Raw genomic sequence first — 17,224 nt, 5'->3', positions numbered from 1 at the left:
TGTTGTGATCACCTGCCTTGAGATACATGAAGATCTTCACAAAATAGGAGGGAAACTTCTTCCAAGTGGCATGTTCAATATTTAACCCTCAGGCATTTCAAAAGCATTCCATTTGTTGACTTAGTGTTTGAGAACTCACAATACACTTATCAGCCACTACATTATGTTACAATAGCAACTACATTGGAAATATTTCATTGTCTGTGCAGTGCTGTGGGATGTTGAGGTTATCAAAGTACTATACAAGTTAAAGAAAAACAATTTTGTTTGAAACACTGTTTGAAGCTTCAGATCTCACCAAGGTTACCTGTAAAGAGGAGGCAGCCTAGGTTACCATAAAAAGCAGTGTGGATCTCAGCGACCACCAACACCTTTTGCCCCCTCATACAAATTGCACTATTAAGTCAAGGATTACAACAACTGGTTAACTGTGCAGACTCAAAGATTAAACAGAACTATGCCTTAGCAAGGTGTCTGAACTTTCAAGAAAGGTGGCAACAGAAAACATGCAGAGGAAAGTATGATTTAAAAATCTGGTCTCAATTCAGACAATGGTGATTAGATAATGAAGCACAAGAATGCTAGAGGAAATACACCAAAAAGCTTATTAGCATCCAGAATCATGACAACTGCTCACTGGACAAATGACACAACTTCTCTCACACACACCAAGCTACCACTGGCAACCCAAGTATTTGTGAATTTCCCTCCTCTGCCAACAATTCAGTTTGGAGTTGATCGAGCTAAATTTATGCTGACTACAGCACTCTGCAATAAATTTGCAGCTGGAGAAGTAATTAGTGACCCAAAACAAGTGGTCTCAGAAGGAACAATTAAAACTATACACTTACTGATCATCAACCCAAGAGCAAGCCTCCTTTACACAGAGCCATTGATGCCCAGAAGCTTTAAATCCATTGCTGAAAAAACTAACATGTATGCTGCCTCTTCAGGCTAATGCCCATTTCCCTCCATCTCACTAGGTCTAGAATAATCAGATAACAAGTAAACTTAAGATCATGCAAGTCAGCTGCTCAGGAGGTACACAAAGACAACTGTCTTTATATAAAATCATTCCATGTAGTGAAGTATTCATTGTTAAAATAGAACAGAGGCAGGATTTATCAGGACTCATGACTAACAGCTTGTTCCGGTTCAGTTCTAAACTTTGGGGCCTTGACAGCTCAAAACTAATTACATTCCTTTAATCTGCTCACTAATAGTTTAACCTTCAGATTTCTAGGTTCTAATCTCTGAAATTCTTCAAGCACCCCACCCCAAGACATCTCTGGTCAAATATCCCAATCTTTCTTCATCTGGCTCAGGTATCAAATTGTTTGATAATGCTCCTGTGAAACCCTTTTGCATCACTGCTGCAGAAAAACTGACTCAAATACTAGTACCAGTGCATTAAGTACACCACATACCTGGTTCACACACGTGTATGTATATAATATAAAAACAAATCACACACCAAAATCAACATATTTCAAATGCTGATGACAACTGCACATTTTAATCACTTCCTTGGTGTCAGTAGCTGGAAGGCATGCAATTACTGCATTACTAGAGAGTCACTGCAGTTTAGTGAAATTTAATGAGCCTTAAGGGAAAAGTTAACCCACCCCTTTTTTTTTGAGTACTTGACATTAAGATTGGTTGTACCAGACCTTAAAGGCTGGTGTTGATTTACAAGTTCAAACATAGGGAGATGAATAAAAATTGGAAAAAAAATTAGGTCAATGACTAAGTTTCTATTTGGCCAATATGGGCCAAGACACCCAAGGAATTGAGCAGTGTGCACAGAAGTTTGACTATGACCAGCAAACATGTACTTGTTTAACAGAAGCGTAAACTCAGAGCAAATTCTGGGAAATCTCTTGTTAGACCACTGTAGCCTTCAATTGGCAGTTTCTTTACTTCCCAACAATGCAATTTTGTTTAATTCCCAAATGAAAAAAGGCAATGCCCAAAAGTCACCATTCTAAATTATGCTTCCAGATGGGTCAGTTGGTAGATGCAAGCAACTAGTTGCAAATCAAAATTAACATTATTGATATTGGTTTATCATTCACATACTGAGGTACAGTGAAAAACTTGTCTTGCATACCGTTCATACAGATCAATTCATTATACAGTGCACTGAGGTAGTACAGAGTAAAAACAATAACAGTATACAGAGTAAAGTGTCACAGCTACAGGGAAGTGCATTGCATTAGAAAGCACATCTAAATTCAGGAATGCAATTATGCCAATCTGGAAGACTAAATGGGAATGTCTAACAAGTAAATTCCTCACAACTATACAGATGAGTTTTTAGTGACAATGCGCTCATGGCAATGACAATTAATCTATTGACTTTAATCCAGATTCCTTTTTACATTAATTGAGTTTAAAATTATTATTTAGTATGGTGGGAATTGGGCTCTAGCAAATTTAGTCTGAGTTTTGGATTACTAATGCAGTAGATTTCTTCCACCCCTTCAACAACAGACACTCAATGTGAAGTTTTAGCTTCAAGAATAGGGAAGGCAGGATAAGGAAGTACATCTTGACATACCAGAACACATATTAATGACACCATTCTTTCAAACAGGTGGTTAGAATATTTGAATGAAGTTTGTCACAGAAGTACTTCATTATATCAGATTTCTCACTTTTCTCCAATATAACAGCTTTATTTTCCCACATTTCCCCAACATACTATTCGTAATATTTCAAATGGGTTCTGCAGCATACTACCCCACTTTGTAAATCCCATCTTGACTGGAACAGGTTATACATTTTTATTTTTAGTGTTTCAGGTTGGGTCTAAGCCCAAAAGGTCGTGAAAAAAAAACACTAACTTCCCATCAAAAAAAGTATGGGAAAAAGGATTAGATTTCCACTAAACCTCTTGGTTTGGAATTAACTTTAACACTACTTGATGCATTTTTTGTTATCTATGATTGAAAGCAACAGCCAATGAATCTTCCGGGAAGAGCAAGCTTTAAATGTTCCAAGATAGTCAGGAACTTGACATTATAAAATAATACAGCAATTCCAAAAGTGATTTCCCCACCCCACAAAGTTATGCCATGACGGAAGCGTCAAATTGCAAAGTCGCGGACAGTAGAAGCTGCAGGAGATGTAAAAACTCCAACTAAACTCCAGCACTTGGAACAAAAGTTGGGACTTACTCTCCTTTTAGAAGTCCTACCAACTAAAAGGTTTGAAAATTTGTTATCAAGCTTCACTGAAAGACTAGACCGAGGTTTCCGGATTCTGCATCTAAACAAGCCTCACCCCTGCGGCCTTGCCTCAACACAAGCCTGCGAACTCGCCTGGAAACCGGAGAGCACGGTCGCCTCCGGCCGGGGCCCGTCGGAAAACGGGAACCGCTCCAAAAATAGTGGGAAGAAAGTGTGAAGAGAGAGAGAAAAAAAACATATTGCTGGAAAGAGAGCGCAGAGAAGCACAAGCTGAAGGAAGAAAGAACTTACATATTTTCTAACAATAAGCCGTCGACGCAAGAGCCGGGAGTTGGGTGGGTGTTGTCAGCTCAGTAGGTCGGAAACGTCACAGGCACCCAGCACAGCCTGCTCCCTGCCGACACCTCCCTCTCACAAAACACTGAGCTAACTTAATTGGATGCTCCTGATTAATGAGCGTGTAGGGGAGGGAATAAGATATGTTGTCATAATTGGAAAGGAAAAAAGAAATTGGATAAGTAGTTGTGTTGCGGAAAAAATGCGGCGCTGAGGGAAAAGAGTCGGAGATTTGCAGCAGCCAAAATTGCTCTTGCTGAACGAAAAGAAATTAATGTAAACATTCAACAGGTCAGGCAGTGTCTGTGGAAAGAAAAGGAATTAATGTCTCAGTCAAAGAACTTCCAACTTGGTTCTTTATTTCAGATTAACGGTGTCTGAAGATTTTTGCTTTTTAATTCCTCCAATTTAACAGCCTGCGTGGATTTGACACACTCCCCTCTATGGTATAACATTTTCATGATTATATGAAGCAAACTAATCCAATTCTTTCACCCCAAAGGAACAAAACATCTCAGGAGGTTTAATCAACTGGAAGTTACTGCTTAGGTTGCAAGATTAAAAGAAGACAATTTCTTCTTTCGATATCCACTCACTGGTTGTGGGCATTACTGACAAATTTGATTGTTGATCCCTAACTGCTTTTGAAAAATGTGCCATTTCAGAGTTAGGTGTTACAATTCTTTCTCACAAACTTCAAAATAATAAAGGCACCATGCAGTTAAAAACAGGTGTAATATTGTCCCCATTTCTTGGCACCAGGCAAGAAATCCAACCCCTGACTGGTGTAAAGCTCCTTCAAATTATGTCAACAGAAGTGCAACGCTCGGTATTTGGTCTCCAGCATGAATTTTAACAACATGGTTTTTATCTGAAAAATGACAGTTGTTGTTTGCTAACCCTGTTTCCCCTGGAACAATACTACTATGGACAGTGAAGAAGGTTATTTAAGATTACAGTGGGATCTAGATCAACTGGGAAGATGAGCAAAGGACTGGCAGGTGGAATTTAATTCTGACTAATTGATGCATTTTGGGAAGTTAAACCAGGTCAGGACATACACAGTAAATGGCAGGGCCCTGGAGAGTGTTGTAGAACATAGACACCTAGGGCTATAATTTCATAGTTCCCTGAAAGTGGTGCCACAGCTAGACAGGGTGGTGAAGAAGGCCTTCATCAGTCAGGGCACTGAGTCCAAGAGTTGGGATGTCATGTTACAGCTGTACAAGAAGTTGGTGAGACTGTACTTGGAATATTGTGTGCAATTCTGGTTGCCTAGCTATAGGAAGGATGTCTTTAAGCTAGAGAGGGTGTAGAAAATATTCACAAGGATGTTGCCTGGACTGGGTGGCTTGAGTTATAAGGAGAGAATGGATAGGCTGGGGCTGTTTTCCCTGGAGTGTAAGAAGCTGAGGGGTGATCTTATTGAGGTATATAAAATCATGAAAGGCATAGATAAGTTGAATGGTCACAGTCTTTTTCCCAGGTTAGGGGAGCCTAAAGCTAGAGGGTATAGATTTAAGGTGAGAGGAGAAAGATTCAAAGGGGATTTGAGTGGCAAGTCTTTTACACAGAGAGTGGTGGGTATATGGAATGAGCTGCCAGAGGAAGTGGTAGAAATATTACGTGTAAACAAATCCCCTTTGGAAGTCAGTTGTGAGTACGGGAAAATCAATGAAGGTGTAAGAAGGCTCAGTTTTAAGTGTGAGCAGCATGCAGAGTAGCAGTGAGGCTGCAAAGTGGTAAAGGTGGGGATTATGATTATGTTCAAGAGACATTGAGAAACATTTAAAAGACATTTAGACAGGTACATGGATAGGAATGGCTTAGAGGGACATGTGCCAAACGCAGGCAAATGGGATTAGCTCAGACAGGCACTTTGGTCGATATGGATGAGTTGGGCTGAAGGGCCTGTTTTTGTGCTGTATAACTCTGTGACTCTACAGGGTCAACACTCAAATAGCTTTCTTTGCCAAGCTGCTCTGCAGCATTTTGCAGCCTCACTGCTACTCTGCATGCTGCTCACACTTAAAACTGAGCCTTCTTACAACCTTCAATGACTTTCCTGTACTGACAACTGACTTCCAAAGGGGATTTGTTTACACGTAATATTTCTTTTGCTGGACAAGACGGAAAAAAACTTTAAGCATTAGAGGCATCTCAGGTAGCCACAGGGACCTTGTTGGAGGAGGCACAGAAGGATTCATGTCCCAAGATCTTGCCCACCCAGAGTTTACAGAGACCTATACTTGAAGCCAGACTTCTGTAATGAGCAGGCAAGGATTCAGAATGGCAGTCGTCACTGACATATGTGACCTCCTGCAATGTCAATATTATGCTCTCACATGCCTGGACTACTTTACCTATAAAGGTTCAGGTCATGGTCACTTTCAGCTTCCCAGCATAAAGATCATCCTGAGCTACTACTGCTGATCTCAACTCCATCTCAGAGTTTGCTGTTCCCAGCTGCACTATGGAGGACAACAAGCTCCATGTATCAGAAGAGAAGACCATCTCCTTTTCCTTCAGCTCACAGAAGCAGCCAGGCTTATGGATTTGTTACTAATGCGGGCTTCACCAGAGTGCAGGCATTCATAGACAGTGCTCACATAGTATCACTCTTTACAGAGTGGCAGGCTCCTGACAGTTTCTCCATGGGCTGCCTTGCACAAAGGACATGGTTCCTCTGAGTAATGTTCTCCATCCCCTCTCCAGGTCCCTTCAGCCTCCTTCATCACATCATTGCAGCATCACTCTTCAGTAGCTGAAAGACTGTTGCTTGCATGGTACATATGCCCACTTAGAGAAATACATAATATTTACATCAGGGAACGAGGGCATTCAGCCCATCAGGTTCATTCTGCCTCTATGTAAGAGCAATTCAGCTAATCCCACTCTCTAGCCACAAAGGCCCTGTAATTCTTTCCTTTCAGATACTTATCCAGCTTCCTTCTGGTAAGGCAGTCCAGATCCTAACCACTTGCTGTGTGTAACAAAAAATCCTCGTGTCACTTTTGTTTTGACAACCATCCTCAATCACTGTCCCCCTAATTCTTCACCCAGTTGCTAATGGGAAGAGTTTACTTCTATCCATTCTGTCTATGCCCTTCATGATCTTAAATACCCTGATCAGATCTATCCACAACCTCCTCCTTTCCATGGAGAACACTTTCAGCTTCTCCACTTTGTCCCTACCTATAATTAAAGACCCTCATCCCTAGAACCATTTTGGTAAATCTCTTCCACACCTTCACATCAGAGTGCAGTGCCCAGACCTGGACCCAATGCTCCATGTGTGGCTAAACTAGTGTTTTATGAAGATTCATCAAGACTTCATTCTCCTGGTGCTCAGTGTCTTTATTTATACCTAAGTTCCCATATGTTTTCTTCCTAATTTCTGAACCTGCTCAGCCACTATCAACAAACTGTGCACAAGTACCCAAAGATCTCTTTGTCTGTGTACTCCTTTTGGAAATGTATCCTCTAGTTATATCATCTCTTCTCAATCTTTCTACAAAAATAAAATGCTTCACATTTTTCAGTTTTACATTTCATCAATTTCCTATGCAACCATTCCACCAGCCATTCTATATCTCCTATTACTATCCTCACTGTTCACCACACCTCTAAGTTTTGTGCCAAAATATGGAAATCAGAGTGAAGGAGACATACAGTATGGAAACAGGCTGTTTCACCCACCAAGTCCATGCTGACCAATGGGCATCCATCCATATTAATCCCAGCTTCCAGCACCTGACTCATAGCCTTCTGTACCTAAGGTGACTCAAGTGCTTGTGTAGACACATCCTAAATGCTATTGGACTCTGCTTCCATCACTCTCTCTGGCAGTCTATTCCAGGTAACCACCACTCTCTTGTTAAAAAAAGGTCTCCCTCAGATCCCCTTTAAATCTCTTACCCACTACCCTAGATCTATGTCCTCTAGTTCTATCAACCTCTGATATAGGGAAAAGTTTCCTGCAGCCTGCCCTATCTATACCCCTCATAACTTTATATACCTTAATCATGACCTCTCTTAAGCTCCTCTGCTCCAGGGAAAAGAGACCCAGCCTCCCCAGTCTCTCCTCATAACTGAAACGCTCCATTCCCAGCAACATCCTGGTGAATCTCCCCTGCACCCTCTCCAGTGCTATCACATCTTTCCTATAGTGTAGTGACCAGAACTACACACAGTACTCCAGCTGAGGCCTGACCAATATCTTATATGGTTGACACATAACCTTCCTGCTCTTGTATTCAATGCCCCAACTAATGAAGGCCAGTATCTCATATGCCTTCTTAACTTCGTTATCTACCTGCGCTGCTACTTTCAAGGATCTTTGGACTTGTACACTTGTGTTCCTCAATAATCCCTAGGACCCTACCATTCATGGTGTATGTCCTAGCTTCACTAGTACTCCCAAAATGCAGCACCTCACAGTTACCTGGATTAAACTGCATCTGCCATTTCACCAACATATCGATATCACTCCATAGCCTGAAACTAACCTCCACACTATCAACAACTCCACCAATCTTCATGTCATTTGTGAACTAACTGATCACGCCTCCTACATTCACATCCATGTAAGTTACAAACAGCAAGGGCCCTAGCTGTGGGACACCACTGGGCGCAGGCATTCAATCACAAAAATAACCATCACCTCTGTCTCCTATTGTCAAGCCAATTTTGGTTCCAATTTATCAACTTCCCTGGATCCCATGGGCCTTAACCTTTTATATCAGTCTCTCATGTGGGACCCTGTCAAAGGCCTTACTGAATTCCATGTAAACCACATCTACTGCACTGCCTTCATCTATAAACTTTGATACCTCTTCAAAAAATTTAATCAGATCGGACAAAAAGTGCAGTCAGATTGCTCCCTGTCCAGCCAAGTCTAATTTACTAATACGTATTAAGTAAAGCAGTGATCCTGGTGCTGACCCCTAGGGAACCCCACTGTACAATGATGGGGGCTAGCTCCCAGGATCACTGCTACAGGGATAAGTGTCAGCGTCTGTGCAATCCCACAATGGATCCATACAACTGCGTGCACTGAAACTGTCTAAAACATGGCATAATGTGGGAAAACCTGACAACATTTTCTGGGTAACTTACAACAGAAGATGGAGATCTTCATGGAACTTTTAAAAACAGAATTACATTTAAAAAAATTGCTGTTTTAACACTATTAAAAAGAAGGAAAAGAACCATTCTGTGGGTCTGGAATGATATATAGACCAGACCACATTTCCTTCCCTAAAAGGATTTTAATGAATGGCTGGGTTTCTACAATGATCTCCCTTACTGCTAATAATTTATTACAGATTTTTGTAATTAATGGGTGCTGCGAGAACTACACAAAGCCATAGTCTGAATCCAGAGGCTAAAGATAAGTGACAAAGGTTTACAGGGCTGTCCCTCTGGGACTGCCCTAGAGCCACCAGGAATTAATCTCCAAGCATATTGTCAGGCAAACTAGTGGAGATATTTTAAGAAGCATATGATTTTCTTTGAAGAGTTACTAAAGTATTATCAACAGATTAACAAGCCGAGCATCATCCAATCAGATTATCATGAGTCTGTATGATTTCCAGTTGGTTAAGGGAAGACAGGCATTGAGAGGATGGATGCGTCAGGTGAGCAATGATAGGAGTCTATGGGGTGATTGAGATGAAACATCCACCAATATGTGCAGGCAGGTCTGGGAAACCTGTAAAGGATTCTGTAAGCAATATGGAGGGTGTTCGCCAAAACCACAATGTCCAACCTCAGGAAGATTTGGAGAATCATGACCCACATTTCTCAAATGGCTTGGCTCTCAGAAGTTAGGGTCCCAAGCCAGAGATGTTAAAGAAACATTCCAGGCTTCCAGCTCCTGATCCAGGGATTTCTGCTGGGAAGTGGATTCATCTGGTTGTCTTGTGATTCTGAGCTTCACCAGGGCTCAGTTATGATATTTTGCCCTATGATTAACCTTCTACCACTCTCTAAGCACAGACACTAACAATAGACTCTTGGGTAACATGCCAGGGAAATATGAATGAGTTAGGGTGAAATAAAAACAGGGGATTTTTAGGAAATGGAATTCAAACAACGTAGAAGCAAAATATTGTAAATGTTGAAAACATGAAATGAAATCAGAAAATATTGGAAAAGCAGAGCAGGTGCCTGACCTGTTCAATATTTCCGGTATTTTCTCTCCTTATCTAAAAAAAATGTAAAATTAAAATGACAATAATTGTACTAAGGAGCTTTGTCAAGGTTAGTGCTAGAACACCATGAACCACCTTCTCAACTAAGTGGCAACAAATTAATGTAATACTGTATTGCAGAAATTCAAGATAGGTGGCTTGTGAATATTTGAAGTGCAGAGGCAAAGAATTGCTCTCCTCAGAGTAAAGCGAAGTATCTTAGAATGGTACAGAACCATAGAACGAAACAACACGAGGGCTTTCAGCTCATCATGTCGGTGTCAGAGTTACATGGTGTTTTTGTTTGATTTCCTGGTGGCCAATGAATCACTTTTGTAGTCACTGTTATACTATAGGAAACAGGCATGGGATTTTATGCACAGCAAGCTCCCATAAGCAGCACTGAGATAAAAAATCAAAGACCAGTTACATTGGTTGATGGATAAGTATTGCCAGAGAGAACTCCCTTGTCACTTTGCTAAAGAGTGACACGGAATCAATTACATCCACCTGAGAGAGCAGACAGGGCCCCAGTTTGATGCCTCATCTGAAAGGAGACATCTCTGATTGGGGCCAACCATAGTCAGCAAAGCCATACTTCAGTGTAATATTAAAGATACAAAACTGAGAAAGTTTCAAGAGAGTGCACACGAGGATATTAGAAGCTGAAGCCCCCTCTGGTTGAATATCCAGCTACCACTCTCAATCAGGGGTCATTGCTGACAGGAAAAGCCACCTGAAGCATGGGGGTTGATCCTGGCAGTGCAATAGTGTAAAAAGAGTGAAATGAGTCTGCAGACCATTACACTTCATCCACATAATTCTAAATAGAGTCATAGAGCACTACAGCACAGAAACAGGACCTTTGGCCCATCTAGTCCTTGCCGGCCTGGTTTTCTGCCTAGTCTCATCTACCTGCACCCGGACCATAGCCTTCCATGCCTCTCTCATTCATGTACCTATCCAAACTTCTCTTAAATGCTACAATTGAACCCGCATCCACCACTTCCGCTGGCAGCTCGTTCCACAATCATACCACCCTCTCAGTGAAGTAGTTCCCCCTCAGATTCCCCTCAAATATTTCACCTTTCACCCTAAACCTATGAACTCTAGTTCTAGTCTCACCCAACTAAGGGGAAAATGCCTGTATGCATTCACCCTATCTATACCCCTCATAATTTGTGTACTTCTATAAGATCTCCCCTCATTCTCCTGCGTTCCAGGGAATGAAGTCCAAACTTATTCAACCTATCCCTGTAGCTCAGGTCCTCAAGTCCTGGCAACATCCATGTAAATTTTCTCTGCACTCTTTCAAGCTTATTGATATCTTTCCTGTAGGTAGGTGACCAGAACTGCACACGATACTCTAAATTTGGCCTCACCAATGTCTTATACAACTTCAATATAACATCCCAACTCCTGTACTCAATCCCTGATTTATGAAGGCCAATGTGCCAAAAGCTTTCCTTACAACCCTATCTACCTGCGATGCCACTTTCATAGAATTATGGATCTGTATTTCCAGGTCCCTTCATTCTAGCGCACACCTCAGTGCCCTACCATTCACTGTGCAAGTCTTGCCCTGGTTTGTCCTCCCAAAGTGCATCACCTCACACTTCTCTGCATTAAATTCCATCTGCCATTTTTCAGCCCATTTTCCCAGCTGGTCCGGATCACTTTACAAGCTTTGACAGCCTTCCTCACTGTCCAAATAGGAAACAAGTGATATCAGACAAGGATGTTAAACAAGTTTCTGATTTGCTTTCACACATTACATAAATTCAAAATCTAACTGTATGGTTTTTGAGTTGAGGCAATTTTTATTGGGCAATTTCAAAAAATATTAATGAGAAGCTAATTTAGTGCAATAAAACTTTATAAAACAGTAAACAGACTTCTATAGTGCAGAAATTCAAGACAGCCAGGGAAATACAGATCTGTGTTATTGTACTTTGTGAGTCTCTGGAGAATCTGCTCTTCCTGTGTTTACAGCAGCTTTTGTTTCCAAAGTGCTGTTCATCATGTTTCCCTGACAGTAGCACCTGTATCCTTAGAGGCAAACACTAACCAGAATGCAACAACATTCCTTCATAGCCTCAATCAACCCCTCATAAAAAGCATCAGTGCATACTTAGTGTCAGTCTTGCCTCAACTGAGTCAGAAGATTCCAGTCCCTTTCTCCGACTTGAACGTTTAATTCAGGCTGGCACTCCCTGTGCAGTACTGTTGAACTGTGACCGCATTTACAGATGTTAAAAGAGCAGGAAGCCATTCATTGTGCCAAATGTGACAAAAAAAATTATATGCTTTTCTGCAATCAGTAAAGTGACTAATTAATCGAATATGCCACAACTGATGTGTTAGTTTAGGGTATGGCCAAGATTTTGTGCGTGAGCTACATATCTTTGAGCTCTTGGGGTAAGTTAATATCTCTATCCTCTTTAATTCCCATTGGTCACCAATTACTGTTACTGACAGGCTGGAGGAGGTGGATTGGTTGGACCAAATGGCTTGTTTCTGTTCCCTTTTACCTATGTAATCCTGGGCAGATTTGGGTGTCTATTTGGGAATTTATCCACCAAATAGGCAACAGTGCTAAGAACAGCTTTCCCATGAAAATCAAGCAACAAACTAGAGAGTAAATGTTAGTAAATGAAAGGATGGAGCTGTCATGAATTTTGAGTGCCAAGCCAGTATTTCAATGCAGGACTGAGGAAATGCTGCACTGTCCAAAGTGTTGACTTGCAGATTAGATGTTGCACCAGGGCTATGTTAAGCCATTTTGGTGTATAGGCAGATCTTACACCAAAAGGAGCCTGGAAATTCTCCCCTGAATCCTGGCAAATTCCTTATCCAACAGCTTTGCAACAAATGATAATATTCCTGCTGTGGAAATTTGCTGTATGCAAACTGGCAATTGAGTTTCTCAGACTGTAAAAGTGACTACCCTTCAGTCAAAAAAGATGACAAATATTCAACACATATGCCATTCATTTGAAAAGTAAAATCATGAAATTATTATGCCATTTGACTGTGAAGACTATGCTAGCTCCTGGTATAGCAGTCCGATTCTTTTCATCTTCAACCATGGCCTTGTGAGTTATTCCCTCTCTTGTCCATGTACAAATCCCTTTTGAAGGCACTGATTGACTGTTTCCACCACTACTACAGTCATTGAATTGCAGATCTTAACTACTCTTTGAGTGGAAAAAAATCCTCACAGACCAATTATATCTTCTGCCCAACATTTTAAATCTATGTCCTTGGTCCTTGAAACATCTGCTAATGGGAATAGCAAATAAGTAACAATCATTCACAAAGTAATTAAGAAGATGTGATTAGGTGCTGAATAAATGTAGTTTTTTTTCCCTCCAGCTTCTAATTGTACTTCTTGTAAAATGTTAAGTACTTTTCTGGTGTGCCTGAATCCCCTATCCAAGAGTGTTTTGGACATTTTGCAGCACCTAATATTTCCTTCCGTTTGTGCAAGCAAAACACCTGTGAGAATAGTTAATAACAAAGAAGATGGTTATCACCTTTTATCTGCACCAAATGATCTGACAGGAAATTGTATTCAATGGATCACTGAAATTCATCTTGCTCAGCTGAAAATGTTGGACCTCAGAGTTTGCACTGTCAGAGCTGCTGCCCGTTTCAAAGACTGTTGCAAGTTACACTCACAAACTCTCCGTGAGAATGCATAATAAGTGAGCTGTAATTTACTGACCTAACTCATGGTCTGTGCCACTTTTGGGCCTTTGTGGGTACAGCAGCCAGTTGCCTATACATCTGCCAGTATGAATTGCTGAAACACTAAAGAAAAATGAAAACCCCAGTATAGCAATAAGTGGCGTTGCTAGCCATGCTCACATTTGGTGCCTCTTTGTCTTATTTTTTATCAATCTATGGAGTTCTTGAGTTACACAAAAATATAAGAAATGGAGGCAGGAGTAGCCATTTGGCCCCTTGCTCCTGTTCTGCCATTCAATAAGATTATGGTTGATCTTCTATCTCAGTATCACTTTCTGCATGACTTCTCAACTTCCTTAACATCCGATCTAAGTACTAAATATACTTAGTGACTAAACCTCCATGGCTTCTTGGTTAGAAAATTCAGAAGAGTCACTATCCTCAAGGTGAAGAAATTTCTTCTCATCTTTTTCCCAAATGGGTGGCGAGACTATGACTCCTGGTCCTATACACCCTAACCAAGGAAACCATCATCATCAAAGCCCCCACTCCACAAACCCTGTAATCAATGGGCATGTATACTGTCCTTGTGCAGAATCTACAATTTTATGTTCCCTGGTACCACAAGTTCAAAGTTAGTTGAGAATATTTTCAGTTAGCCAGTTCTACCTTATTATCCAATTAATTGGGAGATTGGCAGGAAACTTGCTAACTCCCTTTTGCTCCTAGTTTGCATTGCAAATGAAACTACAAGGTTAAGAAAATCTAATGGCAAAACTAAAGTAAACAAATAAATATTTAAAATGAAGTCACCCTTTACTCACCAAAGTGGGAACTGTACTCTGTGCTAAAACATTGAAAAATTGGTTAGAACAAATAGTTGCTTCAATGCTAATTAAAACAGATAAGGCAGAAAATACTGGATGCCAAGAGACAGGAAATTTGAAACCATTATTTTTCAATACCTCTTTCTCTGCAGTTGGATTGCTGCTGTTAATTGATGGGAAGTGAATCTCTGCTGGCTGCCGTTCACCATGGTTGGAATAACAGCACTGATAGTCAGGCTTCATACACCAAGAACGGGCACTGTCAAGAAAATTATTTAAAAAATTAGAATGAGGCAACCAAGAAAACAAAATGAACTTTTGGCCTTCCCCATGGGATTGGGGATGCATTTCCATTTCAGATACCTGTACCCCAATTCCCTCAATAGGCTTCACCAACAAGGAGCCTTAGTCTCACTAGCCCAAGCATTTCAGAAGATGGGAATTATACTAAAGTGGATGAGGAGAAAGTTATGCTTTGTCATTTCCATTTCCCACATTAGCTCAGCCACTGACACTGAAGTTGAAGCACTAGTCATAGCAAGACCCATGGTGACTCCTGTATCATCCCCCTGGGTTGAGGTGAAGGGCCAGAATCTGGCCTCCCAAATCAGCCACTGGAGCAAAGATTGTGGTCCTATCTTATAACCCATGGATTTAAAACTTTACTATGGGACATTATAAAAATTGTTGGCTTTTACTGAAAAAAGCTGTAAAACTGGTGAATAACAATAGTTACCCTCTTGTCCTTAAGCATACCTAGTCCACTTTACAAAAAACTTCAATCCCACATACATGCCTGACTCATGCCCTCAGAGTAATTAGCAATAGGCACTAATAAATCCAATCAGGGTGGTAGTGAGAACATGGAACTCCCTACCATTGGGAGTCAAATAGCATTGATACTTTTATATGTAAAGTAGATAAGCAGAAGGGAACAAAGAATAAATTGCTAGGATAAATATGAAATTAAGTGAGAGGATATTCATGAGGAACATAATCACTAGAATAAGCATGTTGGGCCAAGTGGCCAGTTTCTGTGCTTTATATTCTAGGCTTTTCTTACACCTTATTACTTTGGATTTGGTCACTTCCTTCAACAAATAACATCTTGCATTCATGTAATGTTTTTAATGTTGTAAAACCTCCCAAGGTGTGTCATAGAATAAAAAATAAGATGGAACCACACAAGGAGACATTTGCCCAGATGACCAAAAACTTGGCCAAATAGGTAGTGTTTAGGGGCAATCTTAAAAGATGACAGTGAGAATCTAAGGAATATGCACTCTACTTAAACTGTCACGGTCAATTATTAATTTGGACTGGAGTGAGGAAACAACAAATAAATTCTATGCAGAATTATGTAGAATTTACAGTACAGAAACAGAGTATCTAATCCAATTGTGTTTATGCTCCATACAAACAGTCTCCCAGTTTACTTTATCTTATCTGATCGGTACTGGAGAACCAATAGCTCACGGTATTTCTTTGTACTTACCTACACTGGATGATGGTTGGGAGTGATTCTGACCACTTTTTCTTGTTAGAGACAGTTTGGAATGCAAGAAAACTAGAGTGGAAAAAATATTTGCCGGATTTGTAATTGGTTCCTCCCAGTGTCAGCTGTGTTTTGCATTCCAAAACTCTGCAACACCAGAGAAACATTGGCCATCAGGACAGACACCAGAACTTGTTTGAGATTTGGCTTCAGTTGGTAGATTATCACGCATCACAGAGATTTTAAAAATTAACTCTCCACAGGGTGACTGGTAGTTGTGGGGGTGAGATAGTTGGGGAGGTGCAGCTGACAAGACTGCTGATTATTATCCAAACAATATTTCTATCTTTCCTTATGACATAGGAGGCCATTCAGCTTACTGAGCCCTTGCTGGCTCATACTAATTTTCCTATAATCTATTCTCCCTACATTTCCATCAATTTCCCCCATATACTACCACTTACCTGCACACTAAAGGCAATTTAGAATGGTTGATTTAATTACCAACCCGCACATCTTTGGGAAGTGGGAGGAAACTGGAGCACTGAGAGGAAACCCAGGTGGTCACAGAAAGAACATGCAAACTTCATTCTGGAAGTCAGGATTGAACTGGATCGCCAACACTGTGAAGCAGCAGCTCCACGAGCTGCTAATCCAAGTAAGTGTCCATCTAGGACACCTCAGGGGTCAGTTGGATCAACCATGGTGAGTTGGAACTGGAATCATGTAAAGGCCCAGACCATACTTGTGTCCAAAGACAACTTGTTAACCAGCTGAGTTTCTGACTGGTTACATTTACTGATGGTTTTTATCTCCAAATTTATCTTCAACCAAATTTCAATTCCCAAACTGGAATTTATGTCAGGTTCCCTGGATACATAATCCACTATAATATTGAGCCATTCTTGTCTATAACCTGAATCTCATTTCAGGGTGTCGAGATTTCAAAATCAGCAAGTTTTAAATAAAACCTTTGGGTTTGATAGTTTTTACTGACATATTTCTTTATTTTTTCATTCTTTGATACTCCAATAATGACTTACCTATTTCTTAATGTAGTGAACAAATTGCTCATAACAATTCCAAAGAGAGAAATGTAAAAAAAATGTTTCAAAAGCAATCGAACACTTCAAACCCCTTTGCAAAAGGAATCTAATGATGTCCAACTCACCTCCGAAGGTGTCTTTCACTCTTGTTTTGACAGGCTGAGCTAATGGTACTCTTTTTTTTCAGCTTTTCATCTCATCCCATTGCCCATTCTGATGGTAGACTTGCTCTATTTGGAAGATGTTAACTAGCTTTGAGCAGAGCTAATCCACTTCATGCATCTGAAACTGAGATTTCCTCTCATTCTGATGGAGTGAATAACCAGAAACTGTTTCAAGTGGCAGGAGGGTCATTAACCAAAAGATGGAGATTTAAGGTAAATTGCAAAAGAACCAGTGTAGTGAGGGCATTGTTTTACAGAGCAAGTTGTGATCTTAATGTGCT

At 40.6% G+C, this 17,224-nt stretch overlaps 1 protein-coding gene across 1 annotated transcript in view; it reads right to left on the bottom strand.

Annotated features, from left to right (window-relative positions):
* Window positions 1–17,224, bottom strand: part of LOC127583229 (vesicle-associated membrane protein 3-like) — a 32,392-nt gene that overhangs the window by 12,875 nt on the left and 2,293 nt on the right. The window contains exon 2 of the mRNA XM_052039000.1: window positions 3,286–3,489. Coding sequence (XP_051894960.1) covers window positions 3,286–3,489 — 204 coding nt within the window. The remainder of the gene's footprint in view (window positions 1–3,285; window positions 3,490–17,224) is intronic.

The sequence above is a fragment of the Pristis pectinata genome, chromosome 26 (genome assembly GCF_009764475.1).
Source record: "Pristis pectinata isolate sPriPec2 chromosome 26, sPriPec2.1.pri, whole genome shotgun sequence".
Taxonomy (NCBI): domain Eukaryota; kingdom Metazoa; phylum Chordata; class Chondrichthyes; order Rhinopristiformes; family Pristidae; genus Pristis; species Pristis pectinata.
This window is presented reverse-complemented; position numbering and strand designations above follow the sequence as displayed.